This window comes from Mastigoproctus giganteus, chromosome 2, assembly GCF_048544385.1.
Source record: "Mastigoproctus giganteus isolate SK-2022 chromosome 2, ASM4854438v1, whole genome shotgun sequence".
Classification (NCBI taxonomy): domain Eukaryota; kingdom Metazoa; phylum Arthropoda; class Arachnida; order Uropygi; family Thelyphonidae; genus Mastigoproctus; species Mastigoproctus giganteus.
The window spans coordinates 36143861-36169364 of record NC_143576.1 but is presented as its reverse complement, the minus strand read 5'-3'; the positions used below and the strand labels follow the sequence as shown (position 1 = coordinate 36169364).

Genomic DNA, 25504 nt, shown 5'->3' with positions numbered 1-25504 from the left:
TGCCAGCAAGGTCTCAGGGCTTGGTGCTAGGCCAAAGAACAGACAAAGAACTGTGAATGAAGGTACTATTGAGGAGCCTCAAGAGACCTCTTTTTCTGTTGCTGATGAAGTTGTTCCCAGCTTTAGTGAAACTGATGAGCAGAATCAAAGTCAAGGTGCCTTGGTTAGCTTGATGAATGTTAGATTAAGATTACTCAGGATCTTTGATGATGCACTGGACTAGTCAAATCAGAAAAAAGCAAGCAGACATTCTATCCATTTGGGGTGAGACTGTGGTTTTGTTGCTTGAGATGGATATGTGGACATGTGTATATGTAAAGGGCATCACCTGCAACATTTGTTCAACTCCGCCTCGTATCTCTGTGAAGAACAGTATCACTACAAACGGGCCAGATATGTGTGTGACGTAGGTTGTGTGTATTATGTGTGTGTTCTGTTGTTCTGTTCTGGCCTCTTGGCTATCCAGAAGCATCAGTCACCTGGACAGATGATTCTGGGTACTCATCCACACCACGGGAAAGTGGGCCAGTCCCAGTATATCACGTAACGTCTCAAAAGAGACTCTGACCCACCTGGTGTTGCCAGCAGGTGGGCCAGGATCCTCTGGGGACCCATTCCAGAGGGACTTCAGCAAAAAAAAAAAAAAAAACACATTCACCCGTGGTGCAGGTTTTGAGAGAAGAAAAGAAAAAAAAAATAAAATGAATAAAAAAAAAAATAATATATATATATATATATTAAAAAAAAAAAGAAAAAAGGGAAAAAAGAAAAAGAAGAGAAAAAAGAAAAGAGAAAAGATGGAAAAAAAAAGAGAGAGAGGAGAGGAAAGGAAAAATTATAAATAAAAAATAATAATAAAATAGAATAATAATAATATGCCTGAAAAGGTCAATAGGTTGATCTTTGATTGGTGCTTGAGGTTATGTTGCTACTGCATTAGTTGTAAGCATATCTTTCCTTCTGGCAAAGACAACAGCTGCAAAAGCCTGGAGTGCAGACAAGTGATATGGGGTCAGAACAAGTTGGTCAACTTGATTTATGCTGAAGGATGGGACTTCATTTCGCAGCTCATTCCTAATGTCTTCATAGCAGGTACATTAGTGGAGAAGATGTTGCCAATTTTCTTTTGCTCCGCAGAAACAGAGGTCATTGTTTAACAGGCCTAGCTGGTGGAGTTTTTCGTTAAGGGATCCATGCCCAGTAATAAGATACGATGTTTCCAGACTAATTGTAAACCATGAGCTAACCTTCTTCAACATCACAAAGGAGACATCCGGTAGGAAATTTCTGGTTACAGTTCCAACAGTTGAATTGTGCCACCTTGTTTGCCAGACATTTATTAGCTCTTTAAAGCATCGAGCTTTTTCCCTTTTATTGTCATCATTCAGCGATAGGTCTATATCAATGATGGAGGTAGGTATTCCTTTTTTGAGCCTGAAGCATAATCCTCTAAATATTACATATAGGTCTAAAGGCAGAATTCCAGCAATAACCTGCATTGCCGCAGTGGACACCGTTCGGCAGATGCGATGTGTTGCTAGTAGCATAGCTCTCTGGATTGAGTTGAGTTTTAGCTTCATTTTGACGATTACCACACTGTGGAACCAAGCTCTGGCCACGAATGAGACTATGGGAAGGAATACCACTTTATAGTAAAGTAGTAGGGTCCTCCTAGACAGGCCTCACTCATTTCTTGAAATTCTAATGATGGAGGCTGTAAACTTCCTGTTTTTTTCATGAAGGTGTTGTAGGTGAGGTAGGAATGAAAGCCTGTGGTCTATGATCACGACCAAGACCCTGGCCTGCACGACCAGGGGTAGCTGGATACCATTCATTTTGACCTGGGGGGGGGCCTTCTTATGTCAAGTTTGGTTTTGAAAATCATCTTTGTTTTGGTGGGATTAATCTCAAGTTTGTTGGTTGCCACCCAGGAGGTGAGACTATCAAGGACTTTCTGTACTCTCAGTTCAAGGACCGATCTTGAATGACCTGAGATGATGACAGTCAAATCATCGGCAAATGCAATAACTTTAGTATGTTCAAATGATTTGTGTAGCCAGTTTTGAAGCACCATATTCCAGACCCGAGGTCCCAGAACCGACCCCTGTGGACACCCCTGGTAAACAGGCCTATTGATCTGTTGGTATTTAGATTTTACGATGATTGATCGCTCTGAAAAGTAGTTTCGGATTAGCCAATAGAGATTGTGAGGGCATTCTGCCGATCTCAAACGTTCCAGTGCACTTTCCCACCACACGTTGTTGAAGCCCCTCAAAATCAATGAACAAGGCCATTTCGTATTTGTAATTAGACATCTCCAGATGCAGGACCAGGTCTGAGAGGGCCTCCTCACAGGACCTACCTGGGGTAAATCCATATTGTGCAGGCGAGATCAGATTCCGAGAAAGAAACAGATTTGTAATGCGCAGAGCTATTAACCCTTCTAGGATTTTTCCCATGTTGGCCAGAAGTACTATGGGTCTGAAGGATCTCGGCTCTGTAATTGGTTTATTGGGCTTGGCGATGAGACGGAGTAGTGCAGTCTTCCAGATTTATGGGAAACAAGAGTGAGAGAGATATTTGTTGTATAACAGTAGTAGGAGCTCAGGTTTAATTTTATGTAGTGTGATGATAAAAGCATATTCTACCATGTCCAGTCCTGGGCATTTTTTGATGTTAATCTTCTTAAGAACTACTTCAAGTTCCAGTTTTGTGAATGGGTCAGTTTGCACTGACGTTTGGTATTTTTCATTGTCTCTTCTGATTGTACTGTGTTCTGGAAGGTCTTCCAGGGGGTTATCATCAGGAAAGAGTTTGTTGAGAATCGCGTTGATTGAGTCAGCCCAGTTAGAGCATTCCTGCTGACCAGATTTGATTGTTCCAAAGACGTCAGTTGCGAGAGTATTGTCTCGTGCTAACTTGTATAGTAATCCCCATGGATTCGTTTTACCTGATTCATTTACAAAGTTGGACCAGATCTCTTTCTTTCTTTCTTGTGGGTCTGATATTGTTTTCGCGCTCTGTGGACATCTCTCCTTAGACTGGTCAGTTCTGTTGTCCACCAAGCACAGGGTCTGGTGCAAACTCTCTTCTTACTTGCCGACCTATAAGATGCCTTGGTTATGGCGATTTGGATGGTTTCTGCCAGTTCTTCAGGCGAAAGGGCTGTGAGATGGGAGGAGTCTGATTCTGGAAAGTCCTGTTTAATGGATTCTTCAAATGTTGTCCAATCTACCTTTTTCGTGGAGAACGGACAAAGCCAGGCTGTTGTTCATGGAGAGGGACTAGCGGTTGGTTATTAGTAATGTGGAAATATATAACCCTGTGGTCACTAAGCGTCCAGTCTGGGATGGTTGTCCAGTTCTGTTTGTGTGTGTTCGAAGATCATTGGTAGTAATGGTTTCATCAATATTTGACTGTCCTATCGAACTGCAATACGTAGTTAGTTGGTTTGGTAGATTCTGGATGGCTAGATTCCTGGTGAGGATAAGATCGTCCAGCAGCAGTCCTCGGGGATCAGGAACTGGGCTGTGCCAGAAATGGGACTTCGCATTAACGTCACCCTTGATTAGGATGTTCTTTGAGCCTAAAAAGTCTAATGTATGGTCAAGATAGTTAAGAGATTCCCCGAACTGTCCAGAGGGCGGACAGTTCGGGGGATATTAAGTAGAAGGACATTGAGTGGTGCCTGATTTGAATGCAGGTTGCAAACCTTGTGCAGAGCCTATGAACCACCAGGACATCCAGTTTCTCGTTTAGAACAATTATACAAGTTTTTGGGTCTGTATTGGTTGGCTGTATGATTCTTGCTTGGGTTGAGTACCCTGTGATTTTATGGGTATTGCTAGCAGGGATTTTGGTTGCGTATGGCTCCTGAATTGCAATAATATCAACCTTGTTATCTTCAGCTGCTTTTCGGATTTCATCTGCCACCACACGTGATCGTTGTTCATTAATTTGCATGACCCTAAGTGTTTGGGATATTCTGCTTAGATGGTTAGTTGGTTGATTGGTGAGTTGAATATCTGGAGTTTGATGGTCAGCCGACTGGGGACTAGGACAGAGGGTTTCAGCCATCTGTGGTCCTAAGTCGTGCCAGTTCTAGTGCTTTGTGGTATTTCGGGTAGGCTGCATCTCTAACAGAATGATTATGGTCACGTCGTTTTCTTTGCAATTAATGCAGCTGGGCTGCTCATCCTTGCTCGGGCATTCAGCATGCACGTGACCGCTTCAGGCACAGTGACACATGTTGGATGTGTGGGTGCAATGCATTGAAGTATGTCCAAATCCTACACAAAGGAAACATTTTGTCACCACAGTGAAGGGCCTAGATTTATGGAAGCTGCACCCAAGGAAAATCCTGTCAAGGGACATCAGGCTCTGGAACAAGTTTGGTGGCAGTGTGATGACTCTGTGCGTTTCTGATCCCTGTTTAGCTTTGATATTAAACCTAACTTGATTGATAATTTATTAATTATCAATACCTTAATTGATAATTTATATGCATGGGATGCATATAAATTATCAAGCGACTCAGAAGCCTATGGCAGATAGAAGTTAATCTGTAATCAGGTCACAAAGGAGGTTCGGCAGGCGAAGGCAGATTACGAGAAATCCTTGGCAAAAGATGCTAAGAAAAACAGCAAGGATTTCTTTACTTATATAAACTCTAAAAGGAAGGGGATGAATCTGATTGGTCCACTTGACATCGATGGTTCGACTGTTGATGATCCTGCTCAGATAGCAAACAAACTGAATGAGTATTTTGCATCTACATTCACACGTGAGGAATTATTAAGGTTTGAAAATGGCAGAAGGTTATCAAATTGTAGCAGGATACTTAATGATTTTGTAATAACTGAGAGCAAAGTGGAAGAGAAATTGTTGAAGTTAAACGTAAGAAAAGCACCTGGGGTGGATGGGATCTATCCAGTTATATTAAAGGAGGCGGCAAAGCAACTAAGCAAACCCTTAGCCATAATTATGAGAGCATCCTTGGACTCAGGGGAGGTTCCCATGGACTGGAGATGTGCAAATGTATCCCCAATTCACAAAGGGGGATCGAAGGGTGACACGAGTAATTACAGACCAGTTAGTTTAACTTCTGTTCCGGGTAAAATAATGGAGTCGCTGGTTAAAGATGCATTGCAGGATCATCTAGACAGGACTGCAGCAATAATTCAGACACAGCATGGGTTTGTTAAGGGAAAGTCTTGTCTGACAAATTTGATAGGATATTATGATGTGGTTACAAAGGAACTAGATGCAAAAAAAATTTTGATATCATATATTGGATTTCAGGAAAGCTTTTGACACTGTTTAGCATGGAAGACTATTGTACAAATTGGAGCAGAATGGTATTAAGGGTAAGTTGCTACAATGGATAAAAGGATGGTTAAGTGCGAGAAGACAGAGGGTGGTAATCAATGGGTGCTGCTCTTCTTGGATGTTATTAGTGGAGTCCCACAGGATTCGGTGTTAGGTCCACTGTTGTTTTGTATATTTATCAATGATATTGATGAAGGTATATCAGGCTTAATGTCGAAGTTTGTAGATGATACAAAGGTTGGCAGGGTTGTTAATGACAGTAATGGTAGTGTGCTACTGCAACAGGATCTAGATAATTTGGGCAGATGGGCTAAGAAGTGGCAACTGAAGTTTAACCTTGACAAATGCAAAGTACTGCATATGGGTAGAAGTAACCCCAGAGAAACGTACTAACTGTGTGGTACTACACTTAAGGTGGTAGAAAATGAAAAAGACCTGGGAGTAATTGTGCAGGCAGATATGAAGTTTTCTGAGCAATGCAGACAGGCTGCCAGGGCAGGTCATGGGGTTTTGTCAATGATATATAGGAATTTTGCTAGCAGGGAAAAGGAGGTGATTATCCCTCTGTATAAGGCAATGGTCAGGCCACGCCTTGAGTACTGCGTAAAGGTCTGGAGGCTTCATTTTAGGAAGGATGTAGATTTACTTTAGCATTAGCATTAGCATTAGTAGAGGCATATGATGCAAGAAAGCAAGCTTATTCAGCATCAGCCAAAAAAAAAAAAAAAAAAAACCCACTCCCATTTCACCCCTCCGTTCGTTCGAAATACCTGTCCAGTTGAGCTTTAAATTTGTTTAGGCTATCAACTACAACAAGTGATGGAAGTCGGTTCCACCAACCAACCACCCGCTGGCCAAAGGCAAATTTCCGCACATCTATCCGACATCCGTCCTTCCTCAATTTGAATTTATGCCCTCTGAGGTGATTATTCTGAGCAAGATGAAGAATCCCATTGGCATTGAGCATGCTCAAACCATTCAAAGCCTTATACACCTCTATCAGATCACCTTGCAAATTACAGAGTCTCCAGACTCTGTAATTTGCAAAACTTAAGCCTTTCTTCGTAAGAGCAACCCTTTGTTCCATTTACTAATCTTGTTGCCCTTCTCTGTACCCGTTCCAGCAGCTCTACATCCTTCTTGAAATGAGGCCTCCAGACCTGTATACAGTACTCAAGATGTGGCCTAACCATTGCCTTATACAAGGGAATAATCACCTCCTTATCCCTGCTAGAAAAATTCCTGTATATCATTGACAAGACACCATGAGCTACTCTTGCAGCTCGTCTGCACTGCTCAGAGAACTTCATATCTGCCTGCACAATTACCCCCAGGTCCTTTTCATTCTCCACCACTGTCAGTGTAGTACCGCAGAGTTGATACGTTGCTCTGGGGTTACTGTATCCCATATGTAGTACTTTACATTTGTCAATGTTAAACTTTATTTGCCACCTCTCAGCCCATCTGTTCAACCTTTCCAGATCCTGTTGCAGCAGCATAGCGTCAGTAGTGTCCTTAACGACCCTGCCAACCTTTGTATCATCTGCAAACTTGGACATTAAACTTGATATCCCATCATCAATATCATTCATAAACACCGAAAACAACAACGGACCCAACACTTGAGCATGTACAGAGAAGGGCAACAAGATTGGTGAGGGGAATGAAGGGATCCTCTTATCAAGAGAGGCTTAAGTTCTGCAAATTGCAGTGGCTGGAGACTAGGCACCTGCGCAGTGATCTGATTGAGGTGTATAAGGCCTTGAATGGGTTCAGCACGCTGAATTCTGATGGGATCCTTCCACTTGTTCAGATTACGAACCTAAGGGGGCATAAATTCAAATTAAGAAAGGACAGATGTAGAATAGATGTGCGGAAATTTGCCTTTAGCCAGCGGGTGGTTAATTGCTGGAACAAACTTCCATCTGTTGTTGTGGAAGTTGATAGGTTGAATAAATTTAAGGAGGAACTGGACAGGCATTTGGAGGGAATGGTGTGATTTTTTTTTTTTTTTTTTTGGCTGATGCTGCATAAGCTCATCCATTTGCTTTCTTGCATCACATGCCACTACTACTACTACTAACTGTGATTTCACTCCGAACCTCTTCAATGGTGTGTCCTAAATCGACAAGATTCTTGAAGAACAGATCCTCCAACATTTCTTCATTGGTGAGGTCTCTTGGTATACCGTATAAAACAACAGACAGGTTAGCTAGTTTTGGGGGAGTCGATGAAATTCCTGAAGACTGCAGGCTGCTGGCTGCTGAGATTGTCACTAAATCATCTTTGGAGGACGTCTCCAGTAAGACTCCACAGTTCTGGATGGGCCTAAGTGCTTTGACCTTCACAGTCTTAAAATCTGTCTTCAGGGTTTATTGTACTAGATCTTTGATTTCTCCACTGGTCTTGAGTTCACATCCCTTCGAGGATCGTAGGAGAAGAATGTGCTGTGGTTTCGAGTTATCTCCTTTTGTTAATTGCATTTGGTTGATGTTGATGGGTCTAGGCTGTGGGATCGAGTTTTGGGGGTCTTGCAACACTTGCATAAGTTTTAACAGGAACTGGGCAGGGACCAGCATCTTTCTCCAGTTCCGCGTTTTCTTCCTGCAGTAGAGGAAGCTTAGAAAGCGTGTCCAGAACTTTCTCAAGTATTGTCGTCCTTGACTTTAGCTCTTCATTTACTGCCTTGAGCTTCTCATTATCAATAAGGAGGGCAGTTGTGATCGACTCTAGGCTGGCCCATAGCTTTTGTATATAATTTCCTGCGGCTTTGGTGAATCTGTTGTTATCATTGTTAAGAAATGTGATGATATTTTTATGGAGTACTGAAATAATCTGATGGATTGAAGTTGATCCGGTCTCATTCCCTTGCAAATTGGAGCCTGGAGGAGCCGGAATTGCCAGTCTGCAAGTAGCAGGAATTCCTGAGGCAATGGTTTGATCAAGTGAGGATGGTGGTGGAGGGTAAGTTGATGCATTGGAAGCAGATGTTAAAGTTTGTATTTCCATGGGGGGCCGGACATCAGCCTGGGCAATTGAGGACGAGGGAAAGAAAACAGCTGTATGTGGAGCTGGGGGGGGGGGTGAGGAGGCAGCACGGGCAAGTGATTCCAGGATGGAGACTGCTACGGGGGGGGGGGGTTGAGATGCTGAAATCTAGTTCGGAGGAAATTGACTCGTCAGAATTTCTGGATGGCGACCTGTTATGTTCACCAACTGAGGATGGAGAGGAGTGTAGAGGATGGTTCTTAGTTCTTCTCTTACTCTTCTTTTTTTCTGGGTGAAGTTCTGCTGATTGATTTGAGAGGGGGAAAGGTTAGGATCCTCTGTTTCCTCCTCTGGAGAGGAACTAGAATCTTCTCTCGAGCTCAGAGTTGGCACCTGCATTATGTAATGTGTGATGAAAAAAAAAAAAAACAGCAATTTTAGAGACACAGAAAAATTTTGCAGGTCTCCAGAACCCGGTCTACCAAAAAAAAAAAAAAAAAAAAGTCTACTGAAAAGTTAGTTACAACTGCAGCTGGTATGGGTTCAAAGTTCTGCCTCCGGGGGGTGCTGAAGGGACGAATTTGCATGTAGTGTTCTTGGACGTCAGTAGTTCTGTGGCATCAGCAAGTCGTCACGTGTATTTATGCACAGTAAAGAAAAAAAACAAGTTCACTACACAAATTAATTATTCAAATTGGAAGTCAGTAATTAATAGATGCATATATTGCTTGAGATGGATACCATTAAGTCTCCATTTCGACTATACCATTCCCTGGGCCGAAGCCCATCCATGGTTATGGTCATAAAATGGGAATATATTGCTTAGTCTTTACTAAAACATTTATTAATTTAATATAACTCAACACGAAAAATAAAATTTATCTATTATCTTATTGGCCACTTAGCCTCCCATTAGAAAGATTAATTTTAAACATTTCTATTTATCTTAATAATGGGAGTTTCTGTCCATGCCGCTAGGAGGCGGGCCTCTACTATCTCCCCGTATTCTTTTTCTTCTTTTAAAAACTGTAGTTACATATTTGTTAAAATACGAGAACAAACATTTATTCATAAACATAATCCACAGATTACTCCTCTCCAGACTCCCAAGAGACATCTCTAATTCATATTTTAAATTTACATATGTTACACATTCTAAATGATGTGTATTGATGTCTCTGGAATACCACAATGACATAACCCGCTATCCACCAGATCCAACTGATTGAGCCTCATGGCGAGTCCATGTCCAGTCAATAAGAACATTGAGTCCAGTCCAAACTGTTGCCATGGTTTTTTCTTTGTATTTATAATTTCTACCCTTGGAATGAACTCATAGGTCTGCTGTCCTTTATCACATAAATCCCAGTTTTCTTGCCAATTTAATATTATTTCTTGCATTCTTTTCTTTTCTGATTTAATATCTAATTTTGAATAAATCTTAGTATCATCGGGGCAAGATGTTATACCAAGATATGTCCTTTTAATATTCCTTTTTTGTTAGGTACAGCAGACCCGCCAATAGAACCATTGACTGAACAGGGACCCTCCCTGAAACCACCTGCAAGGCCTCTGAGGAGACAGTTCGACACGCTCGAGTTATTCCTAATAGAGCAAATCTTTGTGCTTGGATCAAATATTTTTGAATTATTACCATTGGCACTCTATGCACCCAAGCCCCAGAGGCATACGTTATGATTGGCAGGAATAAGCATTCATATAGTAAATTGATCGCTCTGCCCTTTATCCCCCAATCAACTTGCACCCCCCTCCGGAGCTTAGCATAGAGTGTCCTAATTTTTTCTTTTAGGTACTTAGCATGTTTAGTAAAATATAGACGTTCTTCAATTTTGAGTCCAAGATTTACTCTCACGTTACTCTCACGTAACGAACTGCGTCACCCAGAACCCTCACAGTGGGTGCCCGGTTCATACTCAGTTTCCCTTTTAATAGCATTTGATTTGTCTTTTCAGTGGATATCAATAATTTATGTCGTCTAGACCATTCTTCTAACTTAGATAAGGCCTCATCTGCCCTACTTTCTATTTGTGATCTTGCATTTCCAGAGACAATCATCACCAAATCATCTGCATAGGCAATACATTCTACCTCTGGTATTTCTAAGTTTAGAAATTCATCAAATACCATGTTCCAAGCAAAAGGGCCTATCACTGAGCCCTGAGGACAACCTCGATAAATTTTTCTACTCACTTCACTAAATCTAGTTCTAACAACTACTTGCCTTTCACTAAAGTAATTTCTGAACACAGAATAAATCTTACTTGAGCATTCAGTCCTACTTATCCTATAAAGGATGCCTTCCCACAATAGTCTGTCGAAGGCATCTTTAAAGTCAACAAAAATTCCCAGCACATATCTCATCCCACTGCCTTCCACGATCTGGACCAATTTATAGGCCGCATCTTCGGTCGAAAGACCTTTCTTAAATCCATATTGTTTTCTTGATGCAAGACCTTTATTATTGTAACTAATCATTAGCCGGTTTATACATAACCATTCATATGTTTTTGCCATGACCGAAAGGAGTGCAATGGGACGATATGCACTGGTCTCATTTAACATCTTGTCCATGATGTTAAATGAGCTTGAGATGGATAAGAAGAATTTAGTGGCCAATGTGTCCCAAACCTAAGAATCAGTCTGCAGGATACAGAGGACCTTCGTGGATGTAACTCGGGCTAAGCCAAGATGTGAACACAACACAAGAACATTTATAGCAAAAGCTGTATCTGATAGATACAGTAATAGTGAACAAATGAAGGCTGAGCTACTGAAGACAGTGTTCCCTGTAAAAGGTTTATCCTTATGACCTATCTGAGACAAAAGGGTGGGTGGCTGTTGAGATGCCAGCTGAGCAGGACTTTAATAAGATCAATTTTTGTCCAAAGATGACTGAGTTAGAAATGAAGGTTAACTGCCCTCCAAGATTAAGACTGAAAGTTGTGATATTTGACGTTGATCGCCAGACAAATGAACTTATGAACCAGTTGTGCAAGAGAAATCTAAAGGATTCCGGAATCTCTGAAGATCAGTTTAGTTCAACAGTTCAGGTGGTGGCTCGAAATAAGGAAAGAATCAGACAGATTTTCAATTTTGTGGTGTAGTGTCATTCGCAGAAAGATCTTAATATCCCAGGCAAGAGCATTTATTGACTGGTCCTCACATAGGGTGCAGGACCTTCTGGTCTCCACAGTGTTACCACTGCATGGCCTTTGGCCATGTTGTGAGGTACTATAAAAGTGATGCCTTTCGTGGGCCCCACTGAGTCGGGGAGCATTCCTTTTAGAAGTGCATTAAGTTAACTGATCTTCCAAGGTGTGCAAACTACTAGAGGAAGCTCTCCTCAGTATGCTGCAGTAAGTAGATTGCATCCTGTTTTCAAGTAGGCTGCTCTGGGGTGAGGTGACCCAGCAGTCCCCCCTGGGAGAAGTATCATAGGCTGTTTGCCATGATTGTTGCTGACGTGGTTCCGCACAGGCATTTCTTGGTTAGTACAGCTGGCCTTGGACTACTTGTCCTTGCCCTCTGTGGACATTGTTAGGACTTGACGGCAGTCCATAGTTTATTGTTATATGAGCTGAGTTCTGTTAATTTTGAGAACAGGATAGTAGTGACCTACCTCCTCGTGGTAATGATGGTAACTTGTGGAGGAGGTTTGATGGCCTGTCCTCACTGTGAGGCTAAAGGTCACTCTGATTAAATCTGTTTAGTTGACCTGAAGTGCGGGGCCTCAGCTCTGTTGTTTTTTTTTTATATAAAACACTGACTTGTTATGTTCCTTAAAAGTAGATGAACTCTAGTCACACGTGTGTGAGCATGGTTGGTGGCTAGCTTACTGGCTCGCTTAAATGGGATAGTTAAAAAAAAAAAAAAAAAAAAACCTAACTCTTCATAATGCAGGAAAGTCACAGATAATCAAGTGATGTGTTTGAAAGGGTATTTTGCATTGACCTTTACAAATTAAAGCTCTTCCGTGTCAGTCCACAATCATAAGCAATATGATGATTGTGGACTGTTTAGAAGAAATGTTTTTGGGCCTCAGGCCAAGGCCCACACAATAGATGACATACAAAGAGTACTAGGAAAGTTTTGCAATATGATGCAACAATGAATCACAGGAAGCTGCTTGTTGCTGCATGTTGAGACATGTTCATACGTGCATAGTAGCTGCCGCGCCAAGTCGATGGGCTCAGTTATTCATTAGTAGTGAGAGTGTAAAGTGCTTGCGATGGCATCGTGGTCACGAAATGAGATAAGGACAGTTTTGCGGTATAATTTCGTGCGTGGTTTAACCATAGACCAGTGCTTAGAAGAAATGACTCTTGCACTAGATGATGATTGTCCACATCGTACAACGATATTCAGGTGGTATAGAGAATTCCAAAGGGGAAATTTCACTCTGGAGGATTCTGAGAGGCCGGGAAGGCCACGAACGTCAGTTACGGAGGAAAACGTTACTGCTGTGAGGAAAATGCTTGACGAAAACAGGCGAGTGACCTACCAACAGATAGAGGATACTTTGGGCCTAAATGCACCAGCAATTCGTTCGATTCTGCAAGATCATTTGCACGTGAAGAAACTTTGTTCTCTCTGGGTGCCGCATCAACTGACTGAAGAGCAGATGACACGACGTGTGACTTGGTGCCGGGAGATGTTAAAAAAGTTTGATAAGGGACAATCTCAGTATGTGAACAACATCGTGACAGGTGACGAGACTTGGCTGTACTATTACGATCTGCCGACCAAGGCTCAAAACAAAGTTTGGGTCTTTGATGATGACGACACACCCGTAATTGTCAGAAAATCCCGATCTGTAAAGAAGAAAATGATAGCTGTATTTTTCAAATCGAGTGGAATTGTGGAACGTGTCGTTTTGGACACGCAGAAGACAGTCACAGCTAAGTGGTATACTGAACAATGCCTGCCTAAAGTCATTGGATCTATGAAGAACCTGCGGCCAAAGTCAAGAATGGACACCTGGTACCTCCATCACGAAAATGCTCCAGCTCACCGCGCCAAAGCCTGCACCAAATATTTGACCACGACAGGACTGAAACTTCTCGAGCACCCTCCCTACAGTCCAGACCTTGCTCCCTGCGACTTTGCACTGTTCCCGCATGTGAAAATGAAGCTAAAAGGGAGGCGGTTTTCCAGTGATGAGGACCTTCTACGGGCTTGGGACAATGAGTGTGCTTTACTCCCTAGTGAAACTTGGCAGAACTGGTTTAAAGATTGGTTTCGGAGGATGGAGAGGTGTATTGAATGTAGAGGAAATTACTTTGAAAAAATTAAATAAACAAAGCTGTATTGCAAAACTTTCCTAGTACCCTTTGTATATCCAGTTAATCTAAGGGAAACAGTGAGAGAATGCAGACCATTAAGGTTAATTATACACTAAGAAAGGCCTCAGTAGACGAGTGGTCAAGAGCAAGAGTGCAATAGCACACACTCTTTGAGTAGACTGGGATTCAAGCCCCTGACTGCTAAATACAGACGATCTGCCAACCCGTACTGGATCAGTGTGTTAGATTATGGTCCATTTCCCTCAACATGAATCATTGAGGAGGCTTCTATCCTGCAGTGGGTTGATAACGGCTGTAGTTAATACATTGGCCACAATATTAATAACATCTGCCTAATAGCAAATAGATCATTTGGTCTTCAGAATAGCCTTAATTGAATGCAGTTCATTAAGGTTAATTATATACAAAGTGGCTAAAATATTAGTACTTTACATTTGTCAATGTTAAACTTCAGTTGCCACCTCTCAGCCCATCTGCTCAACTTTTCCAGATCCTGTTGCAGTAGTGTACCATCATTACTGTCATTAACAACCCTGCCAACCTTCGTATTGTCTGCAAACCTAGACATTAATCCTGATATACCGTCATCAATATCATTGATAAATACAGAAAACAACAATGGGCCCAACCCTGGGGGACTCCATTAATAACACGAGTCCATGAAGAGCAATGTCCATTGATTACCACTCTCTGTATTCTCCTACTCAACCATCCTTTTATCCATTGTAGCAACTTGCCCTTAATGCCATACTGCTCCAATTTGTATAGTAGTCTTCCATGTGAAACAGGCTCAAAAGCTTTCCTAAAATCCAAGTATATGACATCAAAATTATTTTTTGCATACAGTTCTTTTGTAACCAAATCATAGTATCCAATCAAATCAAAGTTATTCGCAGATTCATCTGAAATAAATTTAGAGGCTGTTTTTACTGTATAATGTAAAAACATAGCCTTCAATATCTGTAGCTCATTCTGTTGTACTAAGGAAACTTATAAAAGCACATCCCAAATGCTAAATGCAATCATAACAAACATTGCTGGTAGTTGTGGTGATTTCAAAATCACAACACTTTTACTTGGATTGCAGGTAGATTTCCCAAGTTTTGCTCTTTCATCCTTTGCCTGTGGAATAGTTAAGCATCAAATTCATACTTTCTGGCCAGCCTTTGACAACAATATTGTGTTGTCAAAGGCTGGCCAGAAAGCACGAGAAGAATCTATTTCTGGGAAAAGTAATGTTATACACGAATCATTAGCGGAGTTTGTCCTTTTTCCTGTTGCACATAATGCTGGGCATAATGAAAAACTTTGTGAAGGTTTTGGATAAAGAAGTGATGGCTTTAACTATTTAAAGGAAAAACTAACAAAATAAAGTCATGCCACACTACTAGAACGAATATTCGTTGGACAAAAATTAGGAAATTTGTATTGCATGACAACAGTTTCAAACAAAATTAAAATCATATTCAGGTAGTTGTATGGTAGTCTTTAAGTCTTTAATTCATGAGTTTTTAGGATATAAAAAAGAAAATTAAAAACAAGTAGTGTATGATCTCTTTGGTAGCTAAAAAAATATTAGTTGCTGAATCTTCCCCACCTGCCAAATGACTTAAGTGATGTTAATGATGAACAAGGTGAAAGGTTCTACCAAGACACATGAATAATGGAAAAATACTATTGATGAAGACAGAATTCTGCAAAGAGAAGGTGAACCCATATATAAGAGAATAAAATAAATTTTAGCCACTTTTGTTTCTCTTAATATTTCTAATTCAAATCAAAAGGGACTATGAAGTCCAATAAGTCCTATTATTATTATAATAATCTTAAATTATAGGTTAAATTTGTGCTTGTCATTTTAGCAGTTTTTACCAGAGAAAGAGCTTATTTTCATTAGTGCAAAATAAACAGTAGTAAAGAGATTTACCTCATCTTGCAAAACTGCTAATTCTTCTAAGAGATGTGCCAGTTTATCCCTTTGCCGTGCACGATTATGTCCAGTAATCTGTACCAGAGCAGAGAATGGATGCACACAGTGGCTCAAGAAAGCCTCAACATATTCTTTTGCTTGGGTATTGTTTAAGAGTGTGGACCTATAATAAATTTTAATAACAGATAAGTGTATATTATTATAATAATGAAATCAAATTGTTTAAGAAAAGTGGAAAGGCAAGTAAGGGTATGAGGAACCAGTTTATCATGTCTGTTAAGTTTTCTTAGGTCAGTTTGCATATATTTGGAGAAAAAGAATTTTATATCTCTACCTGAGATATGCTAAAAAACAACAGAAGGAAAAAATAATTTAAAGAATTCCTCTGGGCTGTTGCTAATTATATACTGGGTGGCCATGGTCCTGTGGTTAGTATGCTTAACCTGGAGGGGTGGGAAGGAATTCAAGTCTGTACACTGCCACTAAAAACGCATGCCCCATTATGAACTGTGATGGCAGAAAATTTGGATGTCCTTAATTCATTAATGTATACAGTCATAATTAATATGTAAACTCTTCTGGCCTTGGCCACCTCAAGAATAAATAAAAATTTATTTTTTTTATAGTTAAAATATATATGCATATATGTTGATCAAACAATGATTCCTTAAAATTTTTAAGGAATTATCCTATCTCTTCTGCATAGTGCATTCAAATTGCAAAAATTTCAAAAATAAATAAAATGAAAAGTGACAGATGATTTCACTAACTTGTGTGTGATTATCACCTTGCTTATTATTTACTTAGGAAACCCTGATTAATGATAGATTTTATCAAGTTTGGCTTTACCATTAATCAAGGTTTCCTAGTAAATAGTAAGCAATATGATAATCATCACACAAATTTCCATAATTGCCTCTTAGTGGCTTTTCATTTTATTTGTCTGTATTTTTAAAATTTTTGCAGTCTGAAGGCAGTAGCTACAGAAGAGATAAGATAGTTTCACTATGCAAGTGTCTTATCATCAGTGCTTTCCAAATTCATTGGAGTGTTAAAATTAAGAAAATCTGTAAATTCTGTGTTCACACCTCTTGCCTCCATATTTTTTATAAATTCAATGGGTTTAACACAGTCCATTTTTAGAAAGACTTACTCCCTCAAGAGTACTTATACAATAAACAATTCTATTTAGTACCATTCAGTGTTCCAGTTAATATAACATTCTGGTTGATATTTCATTAGTACCTTGACTTTGTGATACATGAAATTTATTTTTTTTTCTATGAGGGTACGGATGGGTGAGATGTTTTTTTCTGACTGATCCTATATAAGGTGCGATGGTTTTTCAACTGAACCTAATGCAGAACCTTAATTGTACTCAAACAGCAAAAATGGACTTACACCACTTGTGACACTATAGTCCAGTATTTAATATCAGTTGGTACTACCAAGTGGACAAACTGGCATAAGAGATAAAGACTTGGCAAGTTTGTAGGTATTCTGTTCAATGCTATTCTATTAATTTTGTATACTTTTTTCATAACTATAGTAGAGACAACTTCATCTCCTCTCTCTGGAATAGGTGATTTCTGATGTGGTTCATTACACTGTTTCAGTACTACTACATTTATTAATATATAGTGTTTAGTGATTTATTTAGTGTCATGCTGGTTGTTCCAGTAGCTTTTCAGTACTTGCCTTACCACTGCCATCATCCAGAATTCATTCTCCCTTCAAGTTTTCTAGGTGTACATGTGTAATCTAATAGGATTTCATTGTCTTGAGTGATGTGCTCCATAACAGAGATAGAGTGGGTATCACAGTAAGTGGGGAAATGAAGGAGAATAAGTAGTAGTAGTAGTAGGTCAATGAAAAGTGATAAGTTAATGGTGGTTACATTAGTGCAAAATAGTGAAGTAATTAATGGTGTGCTTACGGGTCATGGGTGGGGACAAATGAAAAATAAAAGGGAGTTTTGAGATATGATGGATGAAATGTTACAGAAAATACTAAATGAAGGTATTATTATCATTGGGGAGATTTGAATGATCAGGTAAGGTAAGAAAGAGTAAATCACAAAAAGACACAGGTGGACAAATAAATCAAATGGGCAGGCAATTCCAAATGAATATTAACCTCACAAAAACAAACAAATATTTCAGTAAGAAACAGGAATACCTAATAACATTAAGGAATAGTATAAAACCATCACAGACATTACATGTTGTTTAGGAGAGAGATAGAGACAGGTCAGTGAAGGATTGTAAAGTGATTGATCCACCTATGCAGCATAGATTTCTGGTAATGGTTACCTGCCTGAAGAAGATCTGTGAAAAAGTGATGGTGAAAATTAACTGGGGACAGGAAAATACTATTTGGAGGGGATACTGGAAAAGGAAAATTGGACATAAAATAAAAATGTCAAGAAATATAGATACAAACTGCTGAATTGAAGGCTTAAGAAGTAAAGGAGAAGTCCAAATATCAAAGACAAGGAGAGAAATGTCAATAAGAGAAAAAAGATGTTTCAAAGATTGGCAAGGATCAAGGGAGGTGGAGAAGTCTGAGAAGTACAGAAGAGCTAAAAAAGAAATGAAAGTAGTGGGGGAAACAAAACATATGATGACCTATAAATAAGTTGACTATGCAAGTATATAGGTGGGGAAAAGAAGAAGCATATAAATAAACTTGAAAAGACAAGAGAAACAAAATGTAGAAATCTGGAACAATTAGGTGGATTAAGAATGAGAACCAAAGGATACTAGTGAAAATGAAGACAGGAAAAACTGTGGGTCTTGATGTTATACCAGAGAAGTGTGAACATTAGTGGGAGAAAAATGTTGTGGATGTTGTTTGGTGGTTTAACAAAGCACTGGCAACAAAAGGCATAGTGGGTCAAGTTCATGGTTATAAGCTTTTTGATAGGAGTTAAATTATCAACTACTTATTGAGTATTTCTGACTAATTTAGTGTGTTCCAAATAAACTTTTGATTTGATTTTGATATCATGGGCATCATTAATCTGCCCCAGATTGATTGGAAAAAGTGGGAGGGAAACTCACAATGGGGAAAAACCTTTTTAAATAAACTAGATTATTATTTGTACCAGAAAGTTACTAAGGATGAGAATATTCTTGATCTCATCATTAATAATGATTCAGATTACATCACAGGGCTTAAGGGTACAGGAACCATTTTCAGGAAGTGATCATGCAATCGTCAGTTGCAAGACGAAGAAAGATGTTGCAGTAGTTAAAGGTAAAGGCATGGGTTTTAACTTCAGAAGAGGGGACTTTGACAGTTTAAGGCGATAAGTGACATCTGTGAATAGGGCAGATTGCCAAGGGATGGCAAATACATTTGAATTATGGAATACTTTTAAAGAAAAATCACAGAAGCCACGAATGCATACATACCTTTAAGAAAATATTGCAGGAGGAGGATGCCGAAATGGATGGTCAAATAGAACAGAAAAATATATCGTGGGACAGTTACAGAACAATGAAAATTGCTGAAGACTACAACAGGTACAAGTCGATCTGTAATAGTACCACAAATAAGGTTAGGGAGGCCAAAGCTGTGTATGAGAAAGCATTGGCTAAGAGAGCAAAGAATTGGGACAAGGAATTTTCTTTGCTGTATGTGAATACAACAAAGAAGAAAGCTACTCAGATGGGATCCTTGTGCACTGGGTGTGGAAAGGGCTTAGATAACCTAGCTTATGTTGCAGATGAATTGAATAGGTACTTTACATCTATCTTTACTGATGAAAGACCCTTCATGCTGAGAAGAGGCCATGTAAGTGAGATCGAGCCATATGAAATTAGTGATTTTGTAATTACAAATGACTGCTCATTAGAGAAAAACTTTTCAGCATAAAGGCAAGTAAGGCTCCCAGAGTTGATGGTATATACCTGGTAGTTTTGAGGGAGACTGCTGGGGAGTGTATTGAACAATGGTTAATTATGAGGGCATCTTTGGACTTGGGAGGGAGAGGGAGGGAGAGGGAGGGAGAGAGAGAGAGAGAGAGAGAGAGAGAGAGAGAGAGATTCCTTTTGGATTTGAGAAGTGCCATCGCCAGTACATAAAGGTGGTTCTGCGAGTGAAATTAGTAACTACAGACCGGTTAGTCTGACTTTAGTGGTAGGAAAAATCTTAGAGGCAATGATTAAGGGTGCAATCCAGGAACATTTTGCATTGTTATTTTCATATTGTTTATATGAAGGATAAATGGCAGTGCAATAATAACAATAGCACAGCGGGAAAACAAATTTCATAACTGGCAACACTGACTGTCGCAACTGATGCAACGTCAGATGGGAAGCAGAATTTTACGATGTTGTGGCTGCCATGACATTGGACCACAAATGTTCAAAGGTCTTTTCCTTGCTTTTAAAATTTTGTGCAACTGAATAATTTGTGAGAGACTGTTAGTATTTGGCATTGGTATACAAATCTACTCCTTGAATGGATGGTATGCCAAATCCATAATCTGGCTAAAATTACTTCTTGTTTGTTTTGTTGAGGCTGGTAACTCAAGGTTTCAATTCTTTTTTGATTTTCCATAATTTATTGTTGACTTGACCATTTCCATTCTTGCACCTTGCTCAATACCACCTATATAATAATGGACAAGATGTGTAGCTAGCTTATTAGCTTCTTTTGCCACTTTATCCCTGCTGGTTTCTGATTAGCCCTACATGTTCTGGGATTTAACAGAATTGAATATTGTGGGTTTTGCTATGCTATTGCTGAAGAACTGATTGAGTGTGCGGTAATAAGAGTGTTTGGTAATGCTTTTAAGATAACAGAGTCTGAGAATATTGTACAGTTTGGTTATATACTAAATTTGGTTTAAGGTTATAATGCAGCTTGTAGTTCTGCAGTAATATATTGCATTCCTTACAAAAAATCAGGCTGTCTTCCTATTTTGCTTTCAGTTTTAGAGCTAAATGTATACAGAAGGTAGTTCAAAGTTGCTTAGAACAGAACAACTGCAGGAGCATATTCTACAGCTACTAAAAATAAGGGAAAAAATACTATTCATGTCTCAAAAGCTTGTTTTCCAAGATACCACCATAAATTACAAAAAGCATATAAAATAAAATAGGCTTTAAAGAGTAGAAAACATGTACTAACACTATACATGAGTCATACCAATTATCTGTTGTGAGTAACCAATGTGGCGCAGTACATACTAGTCATGTCACAGTGCCTGTTATTTAAGTTTCAGGTACCATGATGATGATGATTACCTAATTTACAGTATGGCACTTATTAAACTGATATTATGGGAGATACTACATATAGTCAGCTGTTGTTTGCAGATTTGTGCAAAAATTTCTAACTAGCTGAGTACTGAATCCTAAGACATTTGCTGCTGTAGGGAGGGAGGGAGGGAGGGGGGGAAGAGAGAGAGAGAGAGAGAGGGGGGGGGAAAACACATATAGACACATTCTTAAAGAAGCACTGCAGGATCATCTTGACAAGAATTCAGTTATAGCTCAGACACAGCATGGTTTTGTTAAGGGAAGGTCTTGCCTGACCAATTTGATTGGATACTATGATGTAGTCACAAAAGAATTGGATGCAGGGAATAACTTTGATATTATATATTTGGATCTTAGAAAGGCTTTTGATACTGTTGAACATGGAAGACTGCTGCACAAATTGGAGCAAGTGGCATTGGTGGCAAATTGTTCCTATGGATAAAGGGATGGTTGAGTGGCAGAAGACAGAGTGGTAATTAATGGACACTGCTCATCGTGGACTAATGTTATTAGTGGAGTCCCTCAGGGTTCAGTGTTGGGTCCATTGTTGTTTTCTGTATTTATAAATAATATTGATGATGGTATATCAAGCTTAATGTCCAAGTTTGCAGACGATACAAAGGTTGGCAGGGTTGTTAAGGACGCTACTGATGCTATGCTGCTGCAACAGGATCTGGAAAGGTTGAGCAGATGGGCTGAGAGGTGGCAAATGAAGTTTAACATTGACAAATGTAAAGTACTACATATGGGAAACAGCAACCCCAGAGCAACTCTGTGGTACTACACTGACAGTGGTAGAGAATGAAAAGGACCTGGAGATAATTGTGCAGGCAGATATGAAGTTCTCTGAGCAGTGCAGACGGGCTGCAAGAGTAGCTCATGGTGTCTTATCAATGATATACAGGAATTTCTCTAGCAGGGATAGGGAGGTGATTATTCCCTTGTATAAGGCAATGGTCAGGCCGCACATTGAGTACTGTATACAGGTCTGGAGGCCTCATTTCAAGAAGGATGTAGAGCTGCTGGAACGAGTACAGAGAAGGGCAACAAGGTTAGTGAACGGAACGAAGGGTTGCTCTTACGAAGAAAGGCTAAAGTTTTGCAAATTACAGTGTCTGGAGACTAGGCACCAGCGAGGTGATCTGATAGAGGTGTATAAAGCCTTGAATGGTTTGAGCATGCTCAATGCTGATGAGATTCTGCGTCTTGCTCAGAATAATCACCTGAGAGGGCATAAATTCAAATTGAGGAAAGACAGATGTAGGATAGATGTGCAGAAATTTGCCTTTAGCCAGCGGGTAGTTGGTTGGTGGAACAGACTTCCATCCCTTGTTGTGGAAGTTGATAGCCTAAATAAATTTAAGGCTCAGCTGGACAGGTATTTCGAACGAACGAAGGGGTGAAGTGGAAGGGTTTTTTTTTTTTTTTTTTTTTTGTCTGATGCTGCATAAGCTTGCTTTCTTGCATCATATGCTTCTACTAATGCTAATGCTAATACTGAAGGAATAACGAGTAAACACCGGCAGAAGGAAATTTGGATGAACTGCAAATGTCAAATATTTCATTCTGCTCAAGTGCCTTCTATCACAAGGTAGAAGGTGTTGTCCCTAAAAACAATTACAATAAAACAAACTTTTTCTTTTTTTTCTTTTAATCAAATGCACATTTTATTAAAAGAAAAAAAAAAAAAAAAAAAAAGACACCGAAGTTATGTTTGAAATGAAAGGTTTTCAAAATTCGTTTTGGAAAAAAACAGAGCACATGTGATTCTCATTTGTTAACACTGACATTAGTTGTACTGTTGCAGTGGAAATTCTACGACAGTTTTCCGATTACTGTTTTCATCTTATTTAATAATAAGAAAGTTCTTTATCAAATTAAATTATGTACATTTGTGATTCCGTACACAGATAACCCAGAACCAACCAATAAATTGTCTCTGCAAGTGAACAAACTTGTATTTTGTTAACTAATGAAACAGTACTAAAATAGAAGTATTATTTACAATAAATATAAGGTTCAGAACTGAGCTTTCTGATTCTTCTAATCATATCATAGTTCATCCCAGTTTGGAAACATTTCTTTTTCAATTTCAATTCATTTTTCTTTCTTTGCTGGAGTAGTCTTTTAATGACGTGTTGTACAAGGGAGGCCCCCTTTCCACCTCACTAATAAACTCCTCTGCGTCAAAAATTGTCTTCCCCAAAGTTTAATAAACAGACCAATTAAGGTCAACTACCCCATGCACGGGGAGAATGTCCCCTCAGGAAATCCAAAAACGCCAAGGCATACGTGCTTGTAACGCATCCGAAGGTGTTTTATGCCAGATTATGTTGTCCCACACAGCATTCGAAGTGCTCGTCTAGTTTGCATGCCTTTACCCTCTGCTTCCTGTAAAACTGGGCATTGGAAGGCATCGCCAACACCGCACTTCAAGCGCTTGTCTAATATATCCCTTTAGTTCTGCAAACTGCAGCTTCTGGAGACTAGGCACCTGCAAGGCAATCTGATTGAGGTGTATAAGGCCTTGAATGATTGAGCAGGATCAATGCTGATGGGATTCTTCCTCTTGCTCAGATTTTACACCTGACAGGGCACAGATGCTGGAACAAACTTCCATCTGTTGTTGTGGAAGTTGATAGATTAAATAAATTCAAGGCAGACAGAACTAGACAAACATTAGGAACGAATGGATCAGTGAAATGGGGTTTTTTTTGCTGATGCTGTATAAGCTTGCTTTCTTGCATCATATGCCTCTACTAATGCTAATATGTGGCTTTATTTGATCATGCCGTTGGTTTCATCCATGTCTGAAACGGGAGCCACGTGCTCTGAGTATATCTTCCATCCTTGTTTAACTTACTGAACAAATGTAGATCAAGAAAGGATGGATTGTTCTTGCAGCTATCGCTGAGCTGTACCTGCTGCCATGAGCATAGTAGCTGTATTTGTCTGTACGCTGTCGTTTGCGGAATTGTGTTTATATTTTAAAAACACACCACGGTAAGAATCTTCACGTGTATTTATTGCCAGAGTTGGGAAGCATTTCAATAATATTAAATACCTTTTATTTTCAGTATCTTGTATTTAAAATGAAAGATAATTTTGAAAAATATTTGATATCTTTTAGAAAAAAAAGTATTTAAGGTACCTAAAGTATTTTAAGTACTTTGAGAGTATTTTAAATACTTAAAAAAGTATCTAAAATACTTTAAATTATTTAGATGCTTTCAAGTATTTAAATACTTTTTAAGTACAGTGGATTCCGGTTATTTGGGCCACCGGTTAATTGGGGCAGCCGTTTATTTGGGGCAAATCTTAAAAAACAGAAACCAATTGAGAAAATAGCCAGGGTTTACTTCACTTAATTGGGACAACATGCCGTTTAATCGGGGCAGGAGACCGCAGCACTGGAGATTACCCTTCGATTGTCTAAGACGGTACCACGTGGTTCGGTCGAAATTCTGGAGGTCACAACCATAAAACAATAAAAACAATTAGCAGTCGCCTGTTTATTGGGCTTTTCTGTTTAGTGAAATCTATCATAAATGGACAGTAAACTCGATCTTACTGAATTTGCGATAATACCGACAGCTGGAATTCTGTGGGTTATTATGGTGAAATGTGTTTACACTTCCATGAAATCTTCAATAATATAAAAAATTTAATTTTCAGATCTACTCTTCATTCCTATTTTTAAAGCTTTGTAACTCGTTACTCGGTTCTCACTTGCCCGTATCGTGTTACTTGCAATTTGTGCGTGCCGTGTTCTTTGTTATTGATTGCTTATGTTTTTACTGTTTTAAATATTAACCCCACCCACAAATAACAGTGAACAGAAATGTCAACTAGTTTGTATGTACATATTACAGTATGTATTAATTATTCCGATTATCACGTATATTCTTCCGATTTTCACGTATTTTTTAATTGGTAAGGTATTAAAGGGTAAATTTCTGCTTAATATATCTTTGCTTTTATAGCCTGTGGATAATATTCCTCCTATTTTTGCTAATTAGAATCGCTGTTTAATAGAATTAAAATTCAATTCACAAACGTGATCACAATGACCGGCGCTTACTGCACATCGTATAGTGAACGGTACTTTACTATGGTGACTCCATCGTAATATGATTTGATCATACAGTGAACCAATTGTAAAAAGGAGGGGGGGGGGGTAAATTGTATTTTTTAACTACTTACGTGAAACTTCGGATAATTGGGGCAGCCACTTAACCGGGCCAAAATGCACTAGTCCCGATGTGTCCCAAATAAGCGGAATCGACTGTATTTAAAATGCTTAACAAATTTTGAATATACTTTTGGAAAAAAGTTTTTGTATTTAGTATTTTAAAAGATATTTTAAAAAAGTATGTTGTATCTCGTATTTAAAATATTTTTAATAATTATCTTTCCCAGTTCTGCTTATAACATGTTAATTCACTAATTAAATTTATTTCTCATTAGACACCTTCCACAAAATGGAAGCTAGCTTATTAAAATGGGTGCAAAGAAACCTCAAATTGATATTTCTGCAAACAACCAAAAAGAACATACTGAGACTTATTTCTCTTGGTACGAGCACATAATTAACCTCATTGCGAACTAAGAACGATGCCGACTCAATTTTGAATTAGAACCTTTCTAAGAAAATTCAAAATTAT

The 25504-nt window shown here is 39.1% G+C and overlaps 1 protein-coding gene across 3 annotated transcripts in view; it reads right to left on the bottom strand.

The window, feature by feature from the left end:
- Positions 1-25504, bottom strand: part of Naa35 (N-alpha-acetyltransferase 35) — a 401343-nt gene that overhangs the window by 114247 nt on the left and 261592 nt on the right. For all 3 annotated transcript variants that reach the window (XM_090368451.1, XM_090368454.1, XM_090368452.1), the window contains one exon: positions 15568-15733. In XM_090368451.1, coding sequence (XP_090224577.1) covers positions 15568-15733 — 166 coding nt within the window. The remainder of the gene's footprint in view (positions 1-15567; positions 15734-25504) is intronic.